The sequence below is a fragment of the Streptopelia decaocto genome (assembly GCF_964273445.1).
Source record: "Streptopelia decaocto genome assembly, chromosome: 8".
NCBI lineage: Eukaryota > Metazoa > Chordata > Aves > Columbiformes > Columbidae > Streptopelia > Streptopelia decaocto.
In genome coordinates, this window is record NC_138662.1 from 13,116,245 (window position 1) to 13,141,748 (window position 25,504).

At 44.7% G+C, this 25,504-nt stretch overlaps 1 protein-coding gene across 7 annotated transcripts in view; it reads left to right on the forward strand.

The window, feature by feature from the left end:
* The window catches only part of FRMD4B (FERM domain containing 4B), a 131,225-nt gene that overhangs the window by 62,015 nt on the left and 43,706 nt on the right, over positions 1–25,504 (forward strand). For all 7 annotated transcript variants that reach the window (XM_082059776.1, XM_082059771.1, XM_082059772.1 and 4 more), the window contains 5 exons: positions 7,256–7,321; positions 8,084–8,178; positions 9,503–9,595; positions 13,277–13,361; positions 25,105–25,161. In XM_082059776.1, coding sequence (XP_081915902.1) covers positions 7,256–7,321; positions 8,084–8,178; positions 9,503–9,595; positions 13,277–13,361; positions 25,105–25,161 — 396 coding nt within the window. The remainder of the gene's footprint in view (positions 1–7,255; positions 7,322–8,083; positions 8,179–9,502; positions 9,596–13,276; positions 13,362–25,104; positions 25,162–25,504) is intronic.

Consider the following 25,504-nt stretch of genomic DNA (forward strand, 5'->3'; position numbering starts at 1 on the left):
CCAGAGCCAGCCCTTTGTGTTTAGCAGGAGGTATTGGTGAGCCCAGGAGATTTCCTTGAGGGGAGGGTGACCAGGCAGAGGAGGCATCACTTGGAGGCTCTTGCACTGCACCCCTTGTTAGCAAAGGATGTGATGGAGAGGTGCAGAGTGGGATGGGGGTGTGTTGCCCTTCCCCAGATCTACACCTCTGTGAGGGTGGAGTGCTTCCAACCCCCCATCTGTGTCCCCGCCACGTGCCTCCCACCGTGGGACACTGAGTGATGGGAAACTATTCTGGGTCAGGGAGGACCTGTGGGCTGCACACAGGCTGACAAGTGTGCATCAAGGTATTTTTTGAGACCTGTGCAGATCCTTTAAAAAGTTCCCGTAGAAATACTGGTATAAAACTCCCGTTTGTTATTTTTCTGCTTATTCCTTAAAGCTTTGAGCAACTCTGAGTGCTGGAACATGATGAGGATTTCTCTCCCAACAGGCACACCAGAAAACTGAGGTCATTTCAAGCACTATAACTTTTTCCCTCTTCCCCCCAGCTGCATGCAGGCCCCTTCCTTCCAGAAGGACAAGCAAAGCTTTTATTTTCCTGAGATGTGTCTACTTAGAGAAGCTCAATATTGCAATACATTCTTGCATCTTGTTTCACATTTTTGTCAAACCATACATGTTTATGGGCCAGACGTAAGCTGCCTGGTTGTATCAAAGTCAATGAAGCAATGCTGATCCAAGGCAGCTGACGAGCTGATCCTAAATGCCTTCAGAACTGAAGAAAAACCCTCACCTAAATGCCAATGAAATATGAAATCAGTATAGGGGCTTCAATATGAAGCTTTGAAATCTCTTACAGACTTATGAGTTACAGAATGGGGGGGTGGAGGGAACCCATACAGGAAATTACTGGCAATGTTTTATAGTTGGTTAACTGCAGCTCAGGTAGGGATTCTGAGATGAAATTCTTTAAGTGCAAAGCTGGTTCTCTGGGCTCCTACACCTGCAAAGCAGCACTGCTGCCTGAGTCACTGGTTGAAAGCAGGACGGGGCAGGATTTTGGGCTCCCCCCCATGCCACAGGCTTTGTGGCCACTGGGTCAGTGTGGCAAAGGGACAGCATTTCCTAACTGACCACCTGTATCTTGTGAGTGGGAATTCTGTTCTTTTGCTTTTTTTATCCATGTGGCTTTCTTTGGTGTTCTGATTATGTGATGTGCCTGTTTCAAGAATAAATGATACAGTTTTTACAATCCATATTTTAATAATGCACCACAGCTCAATTTTGTGCTTTTAAAACCGCAGGTTTAAGGCTTTGTGTGCCAGTTATTCATTTAGTGAAAATGGTTTCCCTTTCTCTTTCATCACTGGATGCATCAGTGCAGCTTTTTCTTCCTGTAAAATATCTTCTGGAGCTTACTCACCTGTCAGTGAAGTTTAATTTCATATGGTTACCCTGCAAGGAGCCCCTTGCAATAACGTGTGCAGTTCTTTGCAGCTGGGACCAAATCCTTTGTGTCATGCTAAGGTGTTTTCCAGGCAGAGCCCTTCTGGGTGCCCAGTAACGCCAGTACCTGAACAAAAGGGTTTGTCCTGAGAGGAAGAGGGCTGCCATTTCCAAAAGATTCCTTGTGGTTTGTGGGGTTCAAAATAATAAAGATGTGGAGCTATGCTGGATGGAAGGGGTTTGTTTTAAAGCTTCCAGCAATGTGTATTTACGTGAATGCAGGACCCTGGCACAGCCATCCTTTCTCTGGGCAGGCTGGAATTACACATTGGTGCAACACAGTCATGCCAGAAGTGTGTGCACATGGGCTGCTGAACCCCAAATCATGACACATCCCAAGTGAGAGCACCTGGGATGTGTGTGCAGACCTGTGAGCACTTTGATGGTAGAAACAGTTCCCAGTTTTGTCTCGACTATGTGCAGTTAATGTATAATCCTCTCCTTTCTGGCCACAGAGTTTTAGGGTTTGGGGTTTTATTTGCTTTCCCTGGTAGTGGAGACTCCAGATCTTCTTAAAACAAAAAAGGCTTTAAAAATAGAAGTCAGCAACAGACGTGGCCAGCCACGCCATGTGATGTCTCTAATTTGCCCAGTTCTGGGAGGTGACATCTGGTCTGGAGGGAGTGCAACACATTTGGGTTTGCTTCTGACCCAAACCCTTCAGGATTTCCCATTCCTAAGCTATGCTTAAGGAGATATGTTATTCTGTCAGCTTTTTTTTTTGGCTTAAGTGTTTTTTGAGGTTTCCTGTTTACACCCTGTCTATTTACTTTTTTATTTTTCTTATTTTTTCCTAATCGGATGACACACATGAATGTCTAAAAATATTGCATGTAACAACCAGCTTCGAACAGGGAGGATGCTTCTGTGAAGAGAAAAAGCATAAATATCCTGTGTATGTGGTTTTTGTATATGTGTTTTTTCCCAAACAAACATTCAGGCTCAGGATATCACAGGGAATTGGTTTAAGCAGCCAAGAAGTAGGTTTGTTTCTATGCTTTTTTCTTTTTAAAGGCCTGTTTTGGAAAAGCTGCCTTGATGACTTTAAGTGGAGAATTTATCTTAATTTTTGTGTCACAAGTTAGATGGAGGAAAAAATGTGTGGTGTGGTTTTTTGTGATCTTTTTATTATTATTTTTTTTTTTGGCCAGCTATATGAAACCTTTCTGAACATGTTAATACGTTATATAGAATCATGATCTCACCATATGCTTTCATTTCCACACATGGAGATTATATGGACTGTAAGTTTCTTCTCAATTAGCTACCTTTCTTACTGAAGATCTGGGGTCAATCATGTTCTTGCTGGAAGCCCACTGTCCATACCTGTCTCTAGTCAGGAGGGCTTCAATATTTTGATATTGCTGCATTTCTTCATTGAACAGTGTTTGTCTCCTTTTAATTCCTCTCTAATTTTGAGTTTTTATGACTTTCTTGTGTGCAGAGTGACTCTGGAAAACAAATAAGAATCTGGCATCCCAGTATATCATAGTTTTGCCAAAAACGGGGCTGTGCACTACATCACCCTGCTAATTTCCTATTTGGAATGAGATACAGGAATACTTCATGAATTTTAGGCTGCTACTTCTTATACTGGATAATAGCTTAAATATTAGCAGGCTTTTAAAAATAACTGCTAAAAAGACCAACTTGGGGACATGTTGCAAAAATTTAAGAAAATTGTTCATTTGTACAGACAATACAAAATCAATGAGAATAAACTGAAAGCATAGATGTGTATATATATATATATATCTCTCTCAATACTGCTCTTGCCACCTCTTAACTGAGCCAGACAGCTGTGCTCATCTTGTGATGGATTGATCCAACTACATAGAAAATCAATTATATTGTTCAGATTAGCAAGGCGTACTGAATTAAAGATGAAAGAAAATTAGTCTGCAAGAGGAATCCCAGGGTGTTGGGTCTTCGAGGAGCCCAGTGCCCTGATAGCCAAGTATGAGTCCCTTCCCAGAGCCTGAGGAAAGACTCTTGTGAGTGGATGTGCTGCAGGGAAATAAATCAGAGCAGTGTTATTAGGGGAGTTATAAATGAGTTTTTTGCTGCTTTGGCTCCAGGAGCTCAGGGTCTCTGGTAGCTGAGCTCAAAGTGCTATTCCACGGCCAAAATCCTTGATGTATTCAGTGATACTATGGTGGTGAAGTTCTCTCTATGAAGCTCTCCAGGTTTTCTTCAGGCAAGAGGAGAAGACCAGACCATTAATACTTGTGACTGTGTTGGAGTGTGTGGCATTGCTGTTCTGCAGTCATGTCACACCTCTGTGTCACTGTGCTGGGACAATATGGGACTAGTGGAAGGTGACTGATACTCGGAAGCTTGTGAGGTCATCTTGTGGCTGCTGCAAGAGGCTCTGAAGCTTTTGGTTCTGCCCCCTGTACAGACGAGGCTTGCAAAATGTGAGTACTGTCTTGTATGTAGGAGCCCTGACTGCACAGGGGAGGCAGCTCCATGTGAGGAGAGAGTTGTTTCCTAGAGATGACCTCTCTGGTGGGCGGCATTCCTGCTGCAGGATGGGCTTGTGTTGCTCTGTGATAGTAACTGGGAGTAATTTGCTTCTGATTGTGTTTTAAGTATGGAGTAAGCCAAGTGATGTGCTCTCTGCCCCATCAGGAATGGGGTGGGGATACTTGGAGTGAGCTCTTGCACAGCTGTGAAAAAACAGGGTGCTGGTTGTTGAAGCTTTGGGTCTGCAAGAGGAGCAAAAGGGCTGATGTTTGGACTGCTCTAGTTTAGGGACTGGAGCCGGCAAATGCAAAGCTGGTAGTCACTCCAGCAGATTTGTGTTCCTTGACCAGGCTGCAGTGCCACGCAGTGAGTATCCATGTTGTGCCTCTCAGCCCAGGTGAAGGTATCTTAGCAGGGATGAAGCCCCCAGGTGTGTGTGCATGGGCTGGAGGGGTGATGGAGTGCAAGCAGCAAATGGAAAGGGCTCCAGAGCCCCCTTTTTCCTTCAGCTACAGCCAACAGCACATATTTCATGACCCTGGATGCTGCTGTCAAATCCCACCATGCGATGGAGCACCCCTGGGGTGACATGAGCCCATTGCCACATGGAGCCCTGGGGATGCAGGTGGAAGCTGACAGGTTTGTCATAGCAATGGCATTTCATGCTGCTTTATTGCCAAGTCCCCTGGCATCTTCTGCAACTTCTTGATCGAGCTTTCCAGTACTCTGGGCAGCAGCTGTATGATTTCTTCTGAGGTGAGATTTCTGGAGACTCGGGTACTGTTATATGTATCTATATTTGTAAATCAGACTTTTAAGCTGTGTCCTTATGTTTCCTCATCAATAAAATTTGGGATGCTTATATCTTGCCTATCTTCAGGGGTATCATGAGGTTTAATTACTTTTAAGGTGCTTTGCAATTACCTTGGATAGCTGAATAGAAGCACAGATTATGGTTGGTATTTCTTTTATGTTCTAATCTTCCTGGCAACCTTCCTTTCTCCTCAGCACAAGGGCTTTGTGGATGTATTTGCTATAATAGAAACCTTTTTTACTTAACAATAGACAACCGAGGCAATTAAAACAGTCAGAAGTGATTAATGTGATTTCACTGGGTGAAAGCTAAAGCAGCTAGCAGTTAAATAATGGCAACTCTTGTGCTATCTCAGAGCAACAGATGGGGAATGATTTAAAAACACCATTGGATCAGACACTTCACAACAGGGGCAGATTGGTAACAGTATGTCAGAGCCAGAAATATGCAGCACCTTGAAGGGTGCACTGATGAAATGATTAATTGATGGTCACATGTGACTTCATTATGAGTGCACGATGGCAGATCTTCAGCTCCCAGGAACAAATGGACCCCTGATCAGATTGTAATGGATTTAAGGGCTCCAGGCAGCCTGTTCAGTGAGTGGGTAAATTGCAGGAAGCACGTTGGAAGCTGGAGATGGGATGCAGCAGCTTTGCTTCCACAACCTGAAAGATAAAGCAGTGGAAGCAGTACCTTGCTGGAGTGTAGGGCAGGGGGCTGGTACAGCTCTGGGATGAGGTCTCCACAGGTTGCAGCACCAAGGGGTGCAGCCATGGTTTGCATGGAGGACATTGCTGCCCTCTCAATGATGGTGCGGCCCCTGCTCTGCACCTCTGCATGCATGACAGGCCACTCTTCATCTGGTGCTTCTGTACAAAGCCACATTCATAGGAGTAGGAGAAATGAAAAGGAAGGGATTTCATTGAGCTTTCTTAAGCATTTTGCTCTACAAACGGTGCTTTTAGCAGTATTGCTGTTTTGGTGACTGATGGGATGGTATGCATTTAGCAGTGCCATAAATTGCCAGTGCTGGTGCCACATGCTGAAACCCTGTTTTCCTGGACACTAGACAGAGTTGTGCCTTCAGATGCTTGTCTCTGTGCTGTTTGCAGAGCTCCTCAGGAAGGGGCTCCCTCCTGAGTTTTGGTCAAAAGTAGATCAATTAGTTGAGACAATAAAGCTTTGTTAACTTGGCTTCTTACAGCTGAAATGGGCTGACCAGTGACAGAAGAGACTGTGTCTCGGCAGCTCTTGCTGTGCAAAGAGCCGCATGTTGAAATGAGGGCAGCACTGAGGGTGGCTGGAGGTCTCTTTTTCGTTATTCTGTAATTGGGCATAAACTATATTTATTTTTTAAGGCTTTATAAGGTTCGGATGTCTAGCATCCTGGAGCAGGATGTGATGGGGGGTGCTGGTGGCAGTACAGCTCATCCATGTCCTTGTCCCCATCCCTGTGGAGCCTGAGGGATGTGAAAGGAGAAACTGCTGTGTGTTGCCATCTAATCCCTCTGGGACCCCCTATCTAAGCAAACCACCTTCAGTCTCTGCTCACAGCTCAGAATGTATAGTCCATGAGAAGCTTGTGCTGTCAGGAAAATGAGTTACTCTGAGGCTGGGAGAATAAATATAAAACCCAAGTTTCCTTCACCAGCTCTCACCCGGAGAGCATTGTAAAGCTGGTCCTTGCTGAAGCTGCTGAGAGGTCCAGAATTAGAATAAATTTTAAATAATGTAAAAGCTTTCATGGAAATGTACTAGATTTCAAAGGGCAGATATTAAAAGGTCATAATGTGCAGCTATTTCCGAATTTCTCGCCTCTTAAAGAGAGAAAGACACTTGGTTTGCAAGAGAAATGTGACATGAAATAGGTGGTCCAGATATAACATTAGAGGTTGCAAAGCTCACTCTGTTCTTAATCATTCAGTTTGAGCACCTGTTTTGATGTGTGCAAGCACCTACATAAAAATCCATAGAGGCAATGACTTCTAATACTTATGAGAAGTTATGCAAGGGAGAATATTAATGTGCTGGTAGAGACCAGGTCCTCTGTCAATGGACCAAATCTAGGCTGACTCATCTGTAGAGAGGCTTGGGCACATGGCGGTTTCAGGGGTCCCTGGTCATCTCTGCTCGTCATCAGAGCAAAAGGCTATTGCTGCTGCTTGTGGCTATGGTACTAGCCAGGCAGGTTCATCCTCAAATTAAATTCTCACAGCATTTATGTTTTTATTTAATCCTGAGTGCTGCTAAGCACCCTTAATTCCAGCTTTGAAGTTTATGGGAGCTGAGAGTGCTGAGGCAGCTTCCCAGACTGAGTCCTTGGAGAAGGACACTCAGCTTGAGTATAGAGTCAATTCCCTTATCAGCACAGATTAGAGGTTTGCTACAGGCTGTCCTTGCCCCTGAACTACACATGGTCCTGGGCAAGCCAGGAAAGCCACAGATCTTGCCCGTCCTCACAGGGCTGTGTTGCTGTCTTTGCAGATGACAGAGGGCCGGCACTGCCAGGTGCATCTCCTCGATGACAGGAACTTGGAGCTGCTGGTTCAGGTACAGACCCCCTTTTTTTGGGCACCGGTAGCAGGGTGCCAGATTTCTCTGCTTATTTTCTTTAGTAGTGCTATTGGAGGCTGAAATATAAGTGATGTTTGAAGAAGAGTTGTATCTGTTACTAGAACAATTCATAGAAGTGGAATAAGCAGGCATGCTTTCAGTACGCATGCCCTTCCTCGGACCTGAATTAGTGGGTGGGTTTCCCTTGCATGTTTGTGCACAGTGGACAATATATCTACCATCAGTTCTGCATTCAACTTTTCATCTGCTTTAACCAAAATTCATCAAATGTATTAAATGCACCCCTTGTGGTGTTTTTTGTTTTGTAATTTAAAAGGACAGCAAAGTATGTCTTTTTGAGGATGCGTTTAATTCCCATAACAGAACCCAAATCACAAAGTCCTCCATTACTCAGTGTTTTCCTTATTGAAAAATCCCTCCTGCTTTAAGTGCAGGAAAGCCGGAGCTGCCACATTTTCCCCCCTAGAAAGAGGAAAGCAGTGATCAGACTGTATTTCAGCTTGATGTCGTGGGTTAAGTACATAGTTGACTCTCCGTGCTATGAATGTCCCATGCAGCTCCACAGAGACACTGAATCCAGCTGCCCCGAGCCTGATGGAGCCACTTCTGTATTGAGTTGTACAACAGGGTTTTAACTCAGCTGTGTGTATTTAAATGTCACTATTTGCAGAGAAAATTTTTATTATCTATGAAAAGCCTGGAATGAATTGAATTAAATTATTTTTATTCTTTCAATAGCCCAAACTTTTGTCTCGGGAGTTACTGGATCTGGTGGCTTCACACTTCAACCTGAAAGAAAAAGAGTATTTTGGGATAACATTTATAGATGATACGTAAGTATGTTGATTTATTTTGAACAGCTGTGTAATTATTGTGATGTGAAACCTGTCCCTGACACTGTGGCAAGTCAGTGTCAGGGCAAAAAGACTTCTCTTTGGAAGAGGAAAAGTTTTGTTACCTTTTGCTCTCTGTTGTTGCTTTTTATGGTGTCTTGGATGGAAGCTTCACCTACAAATCCCGTCGGAGCTGTGTTTGGGGCCACCCTGCCAAGGCAGTTCCCATCTGCAGGTGCAGGACTGGCTCTGGTGTTTATGGAGCTGGTGGGAGCTGCTCACTCTGGAGCCCTGACCACAGCAGTATATTATTTTTACTAGCAATTCTCATTTCGGACTCTCCCTAAAATATATTTGCCACATCCTTATCTTTTCAAGTGTTGAAAAAATAGTTCCTTTCAGCTCTTCTGTAAATCCCTTGGGGATGCTCTTTGCACTTGGCTTACTTTTTCGCCCCGGAAGAGCTGCCATGGAATTCTTCTGGGTGTTTTTGGTTGCTGCTGTTCCCCCGTGGTGAGCTTTGAAGTGCTGCCAGGGGAATACCTAAAATCTGTTGGCATCTCCAGAAACACCAGTGAGACTCTAGAGGCTCCTTTGGGTATACTGGGTTGGGCGCTTGGAGGGAGTATGTGGCCTCTGGAGGGCACCCATGCCCCAGCCTTTTGGGGCAGACACAGGTTTCTGTGCTGTTCTGCAGTCCTCAAGGAGGTTATTTGGGGCATTTTTTTTTTTTTTCTGGATTTTTTCCAATTTCAATCAGGGCAGCCACTGCAGAGAAAACAGTTCTATACAGCTGCCTCATTGAGTAAGTGTGCCTGCAGTAAAGCCCTTGGTTCCAAAATGGGGTTTTACGTGATGCTGGGGTGGGACTGGTACAGAACAGGATGGGAGGCGGGGGGTATGGCTGCAGAGCTGAGTGGTCCCAGGCAGCAGAAGAGATCAGAGCCATTTCTGCTGCAGGCAAAGAACCAGCCCCTGCTACAGATCAGACCCCTCTGCTAAAACATGAGGTCAATGGAAGTGTCCCCATCTATAGCAAAGGAGGTCATTTAAATAATATTTATTTTTGCTGGGTGCCATGCTATGAATTTCATGCTGCAGCTGGAAATATACTGCAAAGAGAGTCCTCTATTGTCCAAAAGTGAATTGCATCAAAATCTGAAACTTGGGAGAAAAGGAAATAATTGGATGAGATGTTTGCCTGCCTCAGAGTTGAATCTCACGCTTTTTAAAGTAACACTTGGAGTAAAAATGAGCACTGACAAGACCTTGTTTCTGTATTTCCTGCCCGGTTTTTAACTGCCTCCCCAACCTGTTTCCGCAGAGGTCAGAGCGTCTGGCTGCAGCTGGATCACCGAGTCCTGGACCATGACTTGCCCAAGAAACCAGGCCCGGCAACTTTGTACTTTGCCGTTAGGTGAGTAATTGTTTCCACAAAGAAAACATTACCACTTGGGTTTATTCATCTCCAGGGTTTTTTTGTTTAAAAGAACTGATTACGGATTTGATAGAGGAAATAAATGTCAAAGTGATACGTTATTTTTAGAAGGAGATTAGGACCTGGATAAGTGCTGCTCTCTTTTGTATTTAACTATGGCATAAAGTAGTTTGGAACCTGCTACTTTGTAAGCTCTTACTAGGATATTGTTCTTAGGGTGTGGTTGTGGGGTTTTTTTTTGTTTAAAACCTTGTATTTTAAATATCATCTTTGCCTGACTTGCCTTTAATAGTGCTAAATTTTAATACACAATCTTATTTATTTTTCTTATGTGTCCTGAAGGGTTGTCTGTACTTGAAAGGGATTGCTGGTGGCTTATCTGTTCACACAGCTCAAGCCAGTCCCCAGGAGAGAGTAAAATCCCTGGCAAAGTGATGATTTTGGCCAATATAATTGCATTACTTTAGGGGTTTTGCTGGCAAAACTCTGCTGGTTAAGGGTCTGAAAAAAAAAACCAACATGTTCTGTGAGACAGAGCTGTGCTGGCAGAAAGGAGCAAGCATCATATTTTTATATTGTTGGAGTTTTTGTTTTCCTTACAGTCTATGAGGAAAATGAGAGCAGACTGACCTCATTTGCTTTTCATATCTCAGAAAATTTATGCCTTGTGTGCTTAATTATTTGAAGCACTTCCAAGGCAGAGCCTCTTGTGCAGTTGGGTTGGTTGGACCAGTTGTCTCGCCACATCCTCCACACCCTGGACATTGAGGGAGCAGTTCAAACAAGCAGCACTTTGTTTTTGCTGAATATGTGCTTATTTGTGATGGAGTTTAGAGCTTTTCTTCCCTTCCTCATTTTCAACACAAATTTTAAAAAATCAATTTTAAGAGATTATGTACTCCTCAGTATATTCACTGTGCTTGAAGATCTGTGAAGCTCAAATCTATGACTGCCCAAGAAAGCTGTGAAGGCAAACATAGGACTTGAGCATTTCCTTGAGATTAATGCTGTTGGCTCATTTTGGTCCTCTCTGTTGTAAGATGGTCCTCTACAGGACAGGGTGTGTGGAGACTCATCCAAGAGTTAAAGTGTGAGGAGTGGGCTTGCAAAGATCAACTTCTAGAAGTTAGTTTTAAGCCTGACTACTCTGGGGTTGTGAGATCCGAAACAAGCAATTAGGAGCCAAGGAGGTGGGCAGTGAGCAAGAAGCAGAGGAGGATACAGAAATAATTAGCAGTTTTAGAAACTCTCTGTTCTGTAGAAAATGGATGTTCCATCAGAAAAGCCACTTCAAAACCTGCAGCTCTTTACTTTGTTACAACTTTTTGGGTAAGTGACTACAGGACTTTGCTCCATGGCATATCCCTTGGGTGGTTAGTTCAGATACTTCTTTCATGTGAGCACATTTGCCTTGTTGTAGTCTATTCCTTAATTAAACTCTTAAAAGAGCAGCTGAAATACACATTGCAGCTGTGTGGTTTGAACAGAAAAGCATACTTGGGTGTGGGGCAGGTGGTGTGGAGGGGATGATCTGACAGCCCCAGTGCTTGGCTCTCGTCCCCCAGGGCTGGACTGTCTCCAGCCATGTGTGTGGTGTGCCAGTGGTGGGTGCTGTTGCAGGGATGGGGTGTCCACTGGGCTCGGCCAGCCCTCCTGCTGGGGCCATCCATGCCTTCTGCATGTGGGAAAGAGGTTCAACCACAGACAGAGTAAACACTGCTTCAGTGTCACTTTTGTTTGAGATGCAAGTAGACCTGAGCTGTTCTTCTCGTAACAAGTGGCTGCATGGTGTTCCCAAACCTGCCTCTCATCCCTTGGACTTCCCTATCTCTGTGGTCCTGTGTTCCCCATCTGTCCTGTGCTGAGTGTACAGTGTGTACAGCTTGTACCATGGAAGAAATGGCACATGCAGACCTGGCCAGGGAAGGGGGCGATGCCTTCCTGGGGCCCTCTCCCTAAATCCATAGATCCTACCGCTCTCTTGCCCTGTACCATCAGTAACCAGGACATACCTCTGATCAGGGCCAGGGTTACTATTCTGCTCCTGGGCATAAGTCAGCCATGTCTGACTCTTAGTTGAGTGAAAGTGCAAGTGCATATGAGATAATTAGTTGGGAAAAATCACCTTTTTGGTGCAGTGGAGGGAGGAAGGCTTTAGCAGGCTGAGGAAGGTCCCTGCCATGAAGGGCTGGCCTGGCAGCAGATTGGGAAAGGATGAAGAGTGAGGCTCCTGCCCTCTGCTCTGCATTTCTGGAGAGAAACACTCAAGTGTATTGAAAATGAAGTTTAGCAAAGCTGCTTGAAAAAAAGTTACATCAAGTGCAATCCAGAGAGGGTTGAAATACCTGTGGGTCCTACAGTTATTGATGAAAGGTGAGTCATAGAAATGTAAAATAGCCTTTCATATGTCTGGGGCAGGCTGTGTTTGGGTCTGCTCCTTGGACAGGTTGCATACCTGTAAAATGGGTGAATTGTCACCTTATTCTGCAGAGGTTTTCTGGGGAGTGCTTTAAAATTAATTGATAAACAGTGAGCTGCATGCCTGTATGGGCCATCCAAACCTCTTGCTATCAAAGGCGAGACATGGAGAAGCTCTGGTCTGCACTGCAGGGGCAGTGGTGGTGGTGGCCCAAGTCTTTGGCTGGAGTAAAAAGTGTACCTTCTGTCTAGCATCGGGTGGGAGAGTGTGGACCCAGCACCTTCAGCCTTCATAACGAGCTGAAGCACAGGTATCCTGCTCTCAGAATCAGCTGAAGGAGGATTGACAGGACCAAGTTCGCATAAATTAGTCTCTTAAAACTGACTTGGCAGTTCTACGCTCCTCAAATTATAGATGTGTTTTATCTGCACCATTTAATGCACCTCAGTGCTGTTTGGCTTGATGCCCCAAGTGAGCTGGAGAAGCACATAGGTTGTATACGATTTTGCAGAGTGCCAGTGGTAAACAGGGTGTTTGGTGTAGCTCTATAACAAACTGGAGCCCATCTGTTAACCTTTTGGCTGGGTCAGAGTAACCAGGAATGGGATTGCTATTGTTGGTGTGTGCTTCTGTGCTGCACCCATAGCCCTGGGAAGAGGAAGGCAGTGAGCATGTTGCAGAGTGGTCCCTGAAAGGCTGGACCAGTTGCAGCCCTACCATGTAGACCCCTGGTTTGGGGTTTCCCATGGTCATTGGGATGGATATGCCTGATGGAATAGAGCAAATCCCAAAGTGTTCCTTGTGTGGCTCTTTGCTTGTCCCCATTTGCTTTGAGGAAAGTTAATGACTTTCAGCTGGCGGCTGTTCCTCTTGCCTCTCTCCTCCAGCAAAGTGCTGGGCTGGTGTCCTGACCTGCATCAGGCCATTTTGAGTTACATTTTCCATATCTGTGGCTGCATTTGTGTAGGAGGGATGGGCTTTGTACCTTTAGTGTTCAACAGGGTTTTCAAATTAGATGAAGAGTCACCAGATATCTATAATTGAACAAGGAGTTTGTTGTTCTCTGTGTACTGTTGGCCCATGAGTTTCTGCTTGTTCCCTCTTAATAGGCAGGAAATTAAGTGCAGTAGCTCATAGTTCCTCTGTGCCATTTTATTGCTGGAGAACAAAACACTGAGGAAATAAAATGAGGAAACCTATTCAAGAATGTAACTTTTTTTTTTTTTTTTTTTAATTTTCAGGTTCTACATTGAAAGCATTTCCTTTCTCAAGGACAAAACTACAGTAGAGCTGTTCTTTCTGAATGCCAAGTCTTGTGTGCACCAGGTAAGGTTCAGCATCCTTCAGAGATCCCTGTTATACATCTCCCTTTTATTGCTCCTCTGCCACCTACACAGTCCTGCAAACTTACTAGGACCTGTGCCTGATTTCTAGATCTTATTGAAGGATTAGAAACTTGGTATGCTTACCCTCCTCCTACACTTAAATGCTGATGTTTCAAGCAGATAGATAAGAGTGGTTTCCTGGTCCTGTTTTTTGCAGCCATGCTGGCTGCTCACTAACTAGAATAAGTCTTAAACACTTAAAAGCTTTTAAGTTGTTCAAAATCTAGGTTGTAACTTTGCAGGTAGGCTCTGTCTCAGTGACATATCCTTCCTGTACACTGCATAGCAAACATTCAAGGCAAGCACCTCTTTACATCTTGTGTCAAACTTGTCTCAAGAATAAAAGACCCATGAGGATGGTTCTATGCTGTGAACTTGGTTCCTGTTTCCCTGATTTCCTGCCTTAATTCAGTGAACTAGCAAAGTAATATAGCCTATAAAGTAGTAATCAAAACTAGTTATTAAAATTTCTGTATTTACTCTCTGGTTAAGAAGCTTCTGCTGTTCCATTGAAATTTTCAAATTGGAAAAATATTTTTAAATATTTTGGTTACCATATCCTGAAGTAACTTTAAAAAATAAGGTCAATCTGCTGCAGATACATCTTGGTCTGAAAAAAAGAGCCACCTTTGCCATGCCCCCAGTAACTGGTGGTGCAATAGCAGCGGCAGTTCTATGAACTTTACTCTAGCAATGCCTGATGTTTCTGAGATTTTCCAGTTAATGTCAAACCCAGGCACCTGGTGCTTTTTTTTTTTATTTAATGGTTCAATCAGTCTAAAAGGGTTACTTGGTTCTTACAACCTTTTCTTGGAAAACAATCCAGCATCATTAGCTGGTGGTGGAGCTTGTGTAGCTGGCCAAGGTTTTCACCTTTAATATGCTTCATATTTTAGAGGATTCTTATTCAGCATCCAGAATTCATTATTTTATGGTGGGATCAGAAACTTGATGTGAAAGTGGTTAATGGTAAAGTTGTGACTGTGCTTTGTACAGGAATTGCTTTCTGGAAGAGTAGAGGAAATTGGTGCTGTTTTACAACATGCTGAAGCTTTAAAGAAGCTTGAAGAACTTGGGTCCTCACTGGTTAAGATTAATGAAAAGCAAATCTCTATTTGACATATCTGATGTTTTAAATGAAGGGTCTTGGCAACTTCTAGTCATCCTTTCAGGGAAACTTGGAGTAGTTTAACTAGAGAAACAGCACAAATAATTTTGGAATTGGAAAGTGGGTCTGTTTTTAGGATGGAATGTGAAAAGTGCTACTGCTATTGAAACAAATATTAGTCAAAATTAAAACATTTGAGTGCAAGTATATGTGTTTATGTGCAAGCATAAAGCATAAGAGAAAGCAAAGGAAAAGAGAAGCATTAAAAAATGGCCCTCACTTGGTGATAGACATGCACTTCATCAAATCAATAAGGAGACACTTCTGACCTGGATAAATATTATTATTCAAGCAGCATAACTTCATATTACTGAAATGAGGTGCTGATAGCAGGTGAAGTGCTGCTGGTGCAGGGAGCGCTGCTACAAGCAGACTGTGCGTCATCCAGTTGAGTTCAGGACTTTGGGAGCTGGGAGAGGTTTGAATGGAGACTGGTTCTTATTTCCCCCCCTGCCATGGCTTGCAAGGTGTGTGCTCTAATTGGTAGCAACCCAAAGTGCCAGATGCCCTGTTCCTGCAAGCAAAATTATCAGAGGCAGAGAGGGTTTTCAGTCATGTCCAGTTGCTGTGGGCAACAGAGGGATGAGGAGCATTGCTTCCTCCTGAGAGAAAGTCTTTGTGGGCAGCGCTGAGTGTTTCAGCATGTAGGAAAAGCTGAGAGCCCTCAGTCTTGTCTGCAGTGTTTTCTGTGCTGGGTGGCTTTGCAGTCCAGCTTCAGTAGAAGCCCACTGGAGTTTTTTTACTTTCAAGATTCATTTGGTCCAGTGGCTTGTAACCTTCAAATTAGGTCTCCTTATCCTACTTGATAAACTTACAGTCAATCTCTAGGTTTTACGTAGTGCATGAAGTGCACATGGGACCAGTTCTCTATTTAAGCCCATGGCATGTGGACAGGAAGATGTCCAGTGTGTCCACTCCTGTGGTGTTTCCAGGCTCCGCTGTGCTGCAGGGAAGGAGGCGCAGGATGGGCAGGAGTCTCCTGAATATGAGCAGATGTGCAGTGATGACAGCATGGAATGTTCTCTGGCATTCCTCAGTTGTCAATCCAGCTTGGAGAGGTTAGACCTGCCTCAGCTTAGCTTTTTATTTTTACTTTTTTTCCCCCTCCCCCTATCTCCTCTTTTCCTTTCCCTGCTGCATGGGTGAGGAAACCTCAGTGTCCTAAAAAGCAGCACATATGCCCAACCTGTGTACCGTGGGGTTGCTCGTCAATGCACAAGGTGTGCTCGAGGATGCCCTGCCAGGGCCAGATCCTAACCTGGATGTTTACATGAAGCTTCTGCTCTGTGTGGGCCGGGAATGTAGCTCAGAGGGTAAATGCTGCAATACTGGGGTGTGAGAAGACCTGCATGGATAAGACTGCTTAAAAGCTGGTCATGTTTTTTGCTTCCACAGTAGCTTGTTCCCCACAGGGGACACAGTGTGTGAAAAGCCCAAATCCAGGGTGGTGCAAATGCCTGATGCTTGAAGGAGTTTCTGTTTGTGCGCTTTTGATAATCCTGAGCACTGGCATGTGTTGACAGTACACCAGTGTGCAGGCACCGGCACTTTGATGGCTTTTGTGCTTTAAAGGAAAATGATGGTTTTCCAGAGCAGAGGGTGAGCAGGTGACATTGTCCTGTGTGGGAGATGGTGCATGTCGAAGCTCCTGCTGTCATGTCGGACACAGCACCAGAGTCAACCCAAGGCTTGGACAAATACATCTGGTATGTTAGTGAAGCTTCATGCCAGTCCCTCCTCTGGAGGGGATTTATCTGTGGCTTATGAGGTCCAGAGGCTGCATCATAAATGTATTTACAGTATTCTTTGAGAGATCTGTGGGCAATCCTCTGTGTGAAATCCTGTAAGTGGCTGTATTTAATCAAAGAGAATGGGATCTACCTAATCAAGTCTGGCACCTGAGTTTAGGCTGGAGCCGCTGGGCAGAGTGTGTTGGCCGTCTTGCCCCAGGTGACTCCAGAGAGGCTTTTCTTCTAACTGAATAAAAACTCGGAGTAAATAATATAGAATATTAAATGTATTAATTATACAAAACATGGATTCTGAATAACCTGCATAACAGTCCTGAAAAGGATGAATGCTGGCTTGGTGCTCTGCAGTGCATGACCATGCACTCTTTCCTCACCTACGTTCCTTCCTGCAAACCTCTCTGCTCGTTTCTGCATATCTGGTACCATTTGCCCCTACCAGGGCTTGTAAGAATCTGGGGCTTGTGCATTCTTCAGTTTCTGTAAACATTTTGGCAAGGTAGAGACAAGATAGACAAAGTCTCTGCTGTAAAAAATTTATTTCTTTCTACTTGCCACCCACTTGCTCACCTTTGTGCTTTTCTATATGGTTGTCCTGGCTTTTAAACCTTGACAATAGTTGAAGCTCCTTTGTGTCTCTGGAATCTTTGCTGCTACACACCAGGTTTGTGCACCCTCTACAACCTGCATGGTGCCCCTCAGCCTTGCTCTCATCCCCTGCAAGCAGCTGGGGGGCAAGGGGGCTCCCCCGTGCCCAAAGCACAAGAGGGCTGAGACCTTATTTTTACTTTTGTGAATCATGTTTTAGCAGTGTCACTGTTCTGCATCTGGACCAAAGAATTGCTGCACAGCTGCTCCTTTCCACCACACCCCATCTCAACCCACCACTGCATCAACACCAGCATTTTGTTCTGTACAGCATAACATCATGCTGCTTTACACACTTGGAGAATAAGCTTCCTCTGCTGGATTTGTCAACATGAGCCATTCAGTGTTTGCTGGCCTTGCCCTCCCCATGTCTCCTTGCATATGAACTGAATGCAACACTTGTGGCTCCACTCATAAGAGTGCCTGGTGTTTCCTCACCACTGCTGTGTGCATAAGCCTTGGCCTCCAGCCAATATAACAAATGCTGCCAGTGCTCTTGCCCTACTCTCCTTTCATGTTGAGCTGCCCATTTTTTTTCCCCTGGTCTGATGCTGCAGTCCCCAGGCCCTCTCTGTCCTGTGTAGTCCAGCCAGCTGCTGGCTCCTGCTCTCCAACATTTGTGCTCTTTGGATTGGAGCTTGGAGAAGCCGCATCTGCTGCCAGGAACAGCTTGGGCCACCAAGCAGGAGGTGGAAGCTGGTAATACTTAAATCTCCAGGTTTGTAGAAAGGTCTCCCAGGGACTTAGTTATAAGCTTGTTTATCATGTGTATTTTGGAAGAACGCAATGGCTGGAAGGATGCTTTGTATATGTCTGGGACCTGTTTTCTTATGTGCCTCTCTCTTTCAAGTCTTTGAGAGCTGCTGCCTTCAGTGGTGACAACTTCAATTTAAACTCCTTCTTTCCTGTTGCTGAATTGTAAGAAGTTGGGTTTAGATTTATAGTGATCTCTGAAATCTACAACACAGCTTGAATTTAAAACAGTGAAAGCCTAGAACTTAGTTTCAGGTGAAATGAGTATCTCAGAATCCATGTATTTGCACAGGGATCGGGAGCTTTGTAACATGTTCAGTGTGTTATTGCACAGCCCATGACCAGAGCTGGGGTACTTTTAAGGAGGTGGGTCAGAACTGGTCACGCACATGTTGATGATAAATGTGGAAAGATAAATTAGTCTTTTCTTTCAAAACAGCCAAGTTTGGAAAAATAATACCCTACTTGGCTAGCAAAGCACTGCCAAGTTTATTATGCATTGGAGCTAACCTCCTTATAGCTCTGCAGCCATAGGGTTGACTCTTTGCCAGTCCTTAAAATATGTTCTGTAAACTAAAATCTTGGTCAAATTGGCTGTGTTCCCCTTTTCCTCTCTATATTTGGGTATCAAGGGGGTTATTTCCTCCCCCCACCCACCTTTTATTTTCAAAGACTTGCAATAATTTCTTAAAAAAAAAAAAAAAAAGGAAAATAAAAAAGTTAAAGGAAATTGAAGTCCTCAGAGGAGTATGTATCTGTGATAGCACTGTGAACAGCAATGCTTGTGAGCCCTTGGCAGCCTGCAGACCAGTGCTTACCAAGAAGAGCTGTTGAAACAGACCCCTGGTGTGAGCATAAAGTCTGGCTGGCTTCCAGCTCATGGCAGGCAAAGCAGTCATATATCAGAGAGCTCTCGAAAGTTTTATGACAGATATTTCCTAATTCTCCCCCATCTCTAGGAAAAGGGGAGCATTCCCATACAGGCTCATAACACAGTATAGGCTGATTCTAGCCAAGGCTGTTAAAATATGCTGTGTCCATTGCCTGTATTTGCTGTTCTGCTCCCCAAGATGTGTAAAGTCCAGGATGAGGATCAGCAGGACCAATGGGTATCCTGCTCTTCAGGGCTGTTATTTTCCATGGGTGCTGGCAGCCACCTCCTTGGCCCACATTCCCCAGCAGCATGTCAGCAGTTGAGAAGTATGGATCATGGCTATGCCTGGGAACAAAATGTGACAGCAGGAGGAAGCAGGACCCTGATGCTGATGTAAGCTGGCAGAACTCCATGGGGCCCCCCACACTTATTACCCCATGAGACCTCACATGGGGCTGTGCTGGTGGCTTGGGAAGGACTTGGCCACAGTGTGGGTATAGTAAGGGACTCTACACAGAACTCTGAGAGCAGCTGGGGTTGGTCCAAGGCTGCCTGCTGTAAAGGGTGATGGTGCCCCAGGGACCTGTTGAGACTCTTGACAAGGGGAGGTATAGGTTGTGTCTCAGCTGGGCTGGCTTATGGCATATGAAGGCTTAATTGGTTTGCAGCCAAAGTTTTATACCTCTTGACATACTCACCTCCTCCTGGGACTAACTACTGGCGTTAATCATGGAGAGTTTTGCACCTTTGATCTTCTGGCCACGGGGTGAAGATGCTGTGACAGCTCAGCTGGTTCTGTTGTTGGTATGTGTTGGATATCTCACCATAGTGCTGTGGCAGGAAAGCGAAAGGCTGTCGTGATTATATGTTAAGTCTAACGACGCCATATATCCTGGCTTGCAAACAGGGAAGTCTTTTTGTCCTTCCCCCATTCTCTGCCTGTTAATGCAAAAAAAAAAAAAAAGGCAGCACTAAATGTGCTTCTGTTGCACTGAACTGTGTAGACAAATCTCAGAGTAGCTGCTGTTGTACCTGGAGTTTCATGTAAATGTTGGCTGAAGCACAAAAACACAAGCAAGGGAGATGGATGAGGGTGGCTGGGAGAGGCAGCAAAATAGAGTGCAACAGACACCTGAAGCTTTTGCTCACCACAAGGCACTACCAGTTCTTTTTTTGTCTGGGTTGGCCTAAGCCACCAAGCTGGGAAGCAGCCTACCCTGCCAGTGGCTGCTGCACATGCACTGAGCTGTGTTCAGTCTCAGGTTATGTTCTTGTGTGGGTAAGAAGGGATGTGGGGCTTAGTGGATGAAATAAAAGATGTCATGGACCATATAAATGCTGTGAAGCAGCTGTGAGGCCTCCTGAGCCATCCAAACTCTGCTCCCCATGTGGTAAATGCAGCATAAGTGCAAATCTGAAGTGTCCTTTTGGGTAGGGTCAGAAAGACTAGCCTTTAATTTGCTCCTATTCTGCACCTCCTGCTGGTTTAGTGCTTTACTTTCCTTCTATAACATGCTGGAGTTCAACTCTTGCTTTGCTGTGCTTTTTTTTTTTTTTTTTTAGCCAGGCATTTCTGTCTTTGGGAAAATGGTTCCAGTTGAGAAACTCAGCGAAGTTTGGAACTTGTGATGCAGATGGGAATGGGATGGAGTGTCCAGTGCATCACAGGGCAGTGTGAACAGCAGGTGACACCATCAGGAATGTGATACAGGTGTGAATGCTGGTAATCAGGACAGGTGCTTTAAAGTTGGCTAGTTATTCATTTACTGCTGTTGTTTGTCTCTTTGCTATAATTACCCAGCACAGTCAAACTGACAGAGCAAGTTGTTGAATTTACCTGACCTAGTTCCTGCCGTGCTGCTCAACTTGTGTTGTGTAACAGGTTGTGGCCAACAACCCCTCCCCAGCCTGTCCCAGGAGCTCAGCCCACCTTGCTGCAGCCTCTGCGCCCAAAGAAACCTAAAAAGCACTAAAAAGCTGCAAAACTTTCTGTGCTGCAGGGACCTGTCTTTGCACCCTTTGGCTGTCAGGACATATCAGGGGGATACTGGGACACTTGTGAGAAGTCTCAGTGGTGCTAGGTACCAGATTGGGCACTGGCATTGCTTTCTTCACTTGTGCTGGGTCCACACCCAACTAATTGCCTCCCTCAGTTTGAAAACCTTGTTGTATGCATTCAGATCCTTCCTTTCCCTCTGTATAATTGCATCCCTCTTTCTCTCAGCTTTTTTTAATCACCTTTCAGTAATCATGGGTAATTATATTACATATTGTGGCTGTCTTGAGGCTATTCAAGTATAATGTGTGTATTTGGGGGTGTTTTTGGTTAATATAAATTTGTAAAGGGGTTGGTTTGAGGGAAGTAGTGTGTTAGTGTCTTAATTCTCAAATCTCCAAGTGAAATGTTTTTGTCAGTCTTTAACCTCTCAAAGTTATATGTGCCTTGAACAAACCATATTGGTTTTCATTTCTTGCTAAAGAGTTAAAGATGACAGTTCCTGTGTGTTGCTTACTTTTTTTAATCTGCTTTAATCGGAGTTTACAGTCTAAAGATTTGCTTAGCACAGTTAATGCTTATCTGACCATCATCATTCTTGATCTCTGTTTTCATCAGGATTTCAGACTTGTATCTCTACAACAGTAAATTCTCGTGTTGTTGCTCTTTCTAATGAAGGTTCACTGCCCTATTCATGACCGAGCTTGTGATTTTTATCACATTCATAAGTCTATGTCTGTGCAGCAAAAGACTTGAGCCCCTATCTGAATTGGGGGATAAATTCTGCCCATGGGCACTGAAAGCAAGGAGTTGCTATTCCTGCTCTGTAGTAACTGCCACCTGAGTTGGACATCTGCCCCAACCTTTTATTATTCTGATGTTTTTCAGTATGACAAAAGCCACCACCTGAATCTGCCAGACCAAAAGCAGTGTCTAGATAAGCCTGTGGCCTTTTGGAGAGCTACACAAGGGGCCGAATCTGTCTCGCTGGTTAAAATGATTGGTCTCTGTGTAAACTCTAATTGAAAAATATCAGTTTCATCCCCTCCCTGGAGCTGCACCCCCTAGTCTGTTTAAACTTATTTGCAACTAAAATGTAGAAGACTTGGGTTCCATTATCTGAATTACATCCATTTACTTAACCTTGCACTAGTGACCTTATTTCCACTTGGGGTAAATGTAGGAAAACCATCTTCATCATCATCATGTGGGCATGAGAGTGCTTGCTGCCCTGGCTCCCAGGGCCCCCTCCAACTGCTTGTGGAAGTCTCTGCCTAGATTACCCTGGCAATTGTAGGCATTACAAATTAATCTTCTTACAGCCATTTTTCCCCATCTATTTTTGAAATTTGACCTTTCCGTTAAAGCAACGCTAAAACAGAGACCCCTGTCTGCAAGCCTTGGGAGGCAGAAGGATGGTTATAAAATCAAAATGTTGGCTGAGTAGGAAGAGCCCAGTCTGAGTGACATGTATCACTATATGGATTTATGTCAAGCCAAGGGCTTTGATAGACCAGGGCTGGATTACATTACAACAATGACCAATTGGGGAACCAGATGGCAAAAAACCGTTATGATGGAAAATAATTCCAGGCTCTGAGGGAATTGTCCAAGAGACTGTCACTTTTCTAGTGTTAGTTTGTTAGCTAAAGGCTGAGCTGTGGGATCCCTTGCTTCAAATCCTTGCTCTGCTACTTAGTGACTGTTGATCTCAGGGCAGACCCTTTGTCTCTCTGCATTTCTTTTCTTCTTTGATTTTTAGCCCTTTTTAAAGAGTAGGGGTTCTCCTGATTGCCCTTTGAGGTTGTGGGGTTTGGGTTTTGTTGGGGTTTTGGGGGGTTTTGTTTTACTTTGTTTCTTCACATGCAGGGCCTCCTTCAGAGTGGCCCCAGTCTCCTGCCACTGTTGCTGTGCCTAATATGTGATAATTAGGGCTGGTCCACTCTGTTCTGAGGTTTGCACAGCTACAGAGCTGTGGTGGTGACCCCATGCATGGGGTGTCCTGTTTGTCCCCTTTGCTCTGGTCAAGACACCTTTAGTCTCTTGTTTGAGAGAGGTCAGGTTAGCGAGGACCTTTCTTACCTGTTTGCTCCTCAACACAAATGTGCTTGAAACTGAGGACATTGGCACACCAAAACCTTCATTATGAAAGCAAAGATGGAAAATTTATTGTCTGAAGAAGGCAGTCCCCCTTCAGCTTCTTTGGTCTCCTAAAATTATACATGAAGTAGTTTATGTGGTCACTTTTAACATTTGTGGCAGTGCCACAGCAGTCTAATAAAGTGACCAGAGTTTCTTAACATTTGTATTTAGTACCAAGTGAATAAACACAGAAAAGCAGGCTTGTAATTCCTATTGCTAATTAGTTAATGGCTGTGAGGTGCTTTGAAGATGAAAAATGAAGAAGTGCTTGGTTATTAAGTGCTGAACACCCCTGCAACAGCAGCTATTGCTATGGGTCAGCAGAGACTCGCTGCTGCAGTAGCTCATGGAGCGATGCAGAGGTTTTTTTGGAGCCAGCAACAAGGAGGACCTTTGATGTGAGAATTGCATTTGGATAGTTAAATCTTCATGAGTTTCTTGTACCTTTAAAAGGTGATGAGCTGCATGTAGCTGATTCTGCCTTGGGGCAGGGAGATCATCTTGATGAGCTTTTAAGGTCCCTTCTGGCTCTGTTTTCCTGGATTTGGTGGTCTAGGAACAGATTTGCTGAACTAGAGCCAGCCTTACCTGCTGAGCAAAGGGTTCCCTGTGATAGCATTTTCTCATGTCTGGGTTCCCTGATGCAGGAGAGTGCAGTGCTGGGATGACCTGATCTCTCGTAATCCTCCTGCTGCCTTAGTTGGCCTCAGAGGCTGTTTGAGCAGACGCAATTTAAGCTAAAAAAAGGCAGCTCAAATGTGCATGACAAAGACTAACATGAAACAGACCTGGAAGTAACAAACTGCCTTAAAATTGCACCTATGTGAAGAGTTTCTAGGCTGCGATCCTTGTCTTTCCTCTTAAGCACCAACATAAAGAGATCTGAAGGACGGATGAACTCAAAACTAGGGGTTTTTTTCTTCCCAATTTGTGATGTGCCCCTCCTCTTCTTCTAATAAAATATGTCTGGGAATGTTTTGGAGGCTACTTCTGCATAGCTGTTGCCACACCTGTTGGGAAGGGGAAATTCCTCTTGGTCTGCTGTTGCAGAGCAGCCTGGGGGAGCACTGCTGCTGGAATGTTTTATTGACAAAGCTGGCAAAAAAACTTCCTTTCCATGAAAATTGAATTATTTGTTTGTTCACTTCTGAATTTTAGTCTCTGTGGGTCAGACCTGCAGCTGTGTTAAATTAGCTCAGCTGCAGATGGACCCTATATATTTTGAGATGTCATTTCCCTGTATCTGTATGTAATTCTGTAGATCTTCCTGCTACCCTGGTTTTGGCACTATTTCAGCTTTCAGTCTGCTGTGTTCCCTCACTCAGTCAACAGGTCCTGGGGGCAGAGGATGTGTTGGCTTGGTGAAAGGCATCATGTCTACTACCTTTACTTGCAGAAGGTCAATAAGAAAAACAACCAACCAACCAACCAACTTCTGTATTCCTGGGCTCAGTTTTGTTCTTCATGTGTAGCCTGCAGGATGCAGTGTGTGTAAGGGGTAGCTTTGACAAGAGTCCAACTGTAAGTGCATCTCCTTTACTCTTCCACTGTTACTGCTAGTCCCAGTACACAACCGAGACCAGGGTTTTTGCTTGTAGGATACTAACTTTGAAAGACTATAGTTTGGCTTCCAAGCAAGAATAAAAGGATCCTTGTAGAGTTTTAGTGTGGCACTTATCAGCTGTGTGCCTCTGAAGTCACTGAGTGCACAGAGCTGTCAGGACAGGACTGGGGTCAAGCTGCATGAGAGCTCCAGCATGGGTGTCTGTGCAGTTTTTCTGAAGGCTGCACTGCACCTCCAGTGTACTTGGCAAGAATCAGAAATTGTAAGATCCAGCCAGTGTGAGGCAAAGGAAGCTTGGTTATACCGTCCTTGTGATTCATAAGTATTACATATCTAGCATCAAGAGTGTGCGTACCACCATTGCAACAAAGAACTGTGGTCTCTGCCCTGAGGAGATGGTGTGCTGCGAGCTATGAAAATAATTCGTTTAGCCCTGCCTTCCCGGTTCACAGACAGCTTTTTGTGTGTCGTGCAGGGTCAGGTCCCTGTCAGGGTGTGCACAGATGCAATAGCACTCTGTCCAGTAAAATGCACTAAAAGACTTGTAGGGAAAACACGTGAGGGCGTGGAAAAAAAGGGGGTGAGGGAAGAGTTGGGGGCTGGGGGGAGGAAAGGCACCCCACGCTGTGCGTGTACATGCTCCACCCAGGGGACGCGGGGGGACATCCGGAACTCGCTGCCCCGGAGCGGCCGCCGGGTACCGGGAGCCGCCCCCGGCCCCCCCGCGCCGGGCGGAGCGGGCGGAGCGGGAGGGTCCCGCACGCTTCATGTTCTGCTCTCTCCCTGCACAGGGACAGATCGAAGTGGAAAGTGAGACGGTCTTCAAGTTGGCAGCCCTGGTTTTGCAGGTAAGCGCCTCTTCCTCCTGTGTTCGTTCGGGTTTCTGATATCGGTAACTTGGATTTGATTTAGCCTTTCTGGGTTTTTTTCCCCTTTTACAAAGACAAAACCGCACAGTGGTGGTTGTTTGGGAAAGAGAAGCTGAAATAGTTGGGAGTTATTTTTCTCGTAGACGAGAGAAATATTTATTTGAGGAATTTTAAATTGGAAGAGAGAGGCAAGAGGAAAAACTCATTAAGGGAAGTCATTAATTTAGGTAGGTTTCCATTCAATTTGTTACTTACGGTAGTTTAAATATGTTCTGCAGATATGGGAAGAAAAGGCTGTAATACTGTAGCTAAATCTGTTATT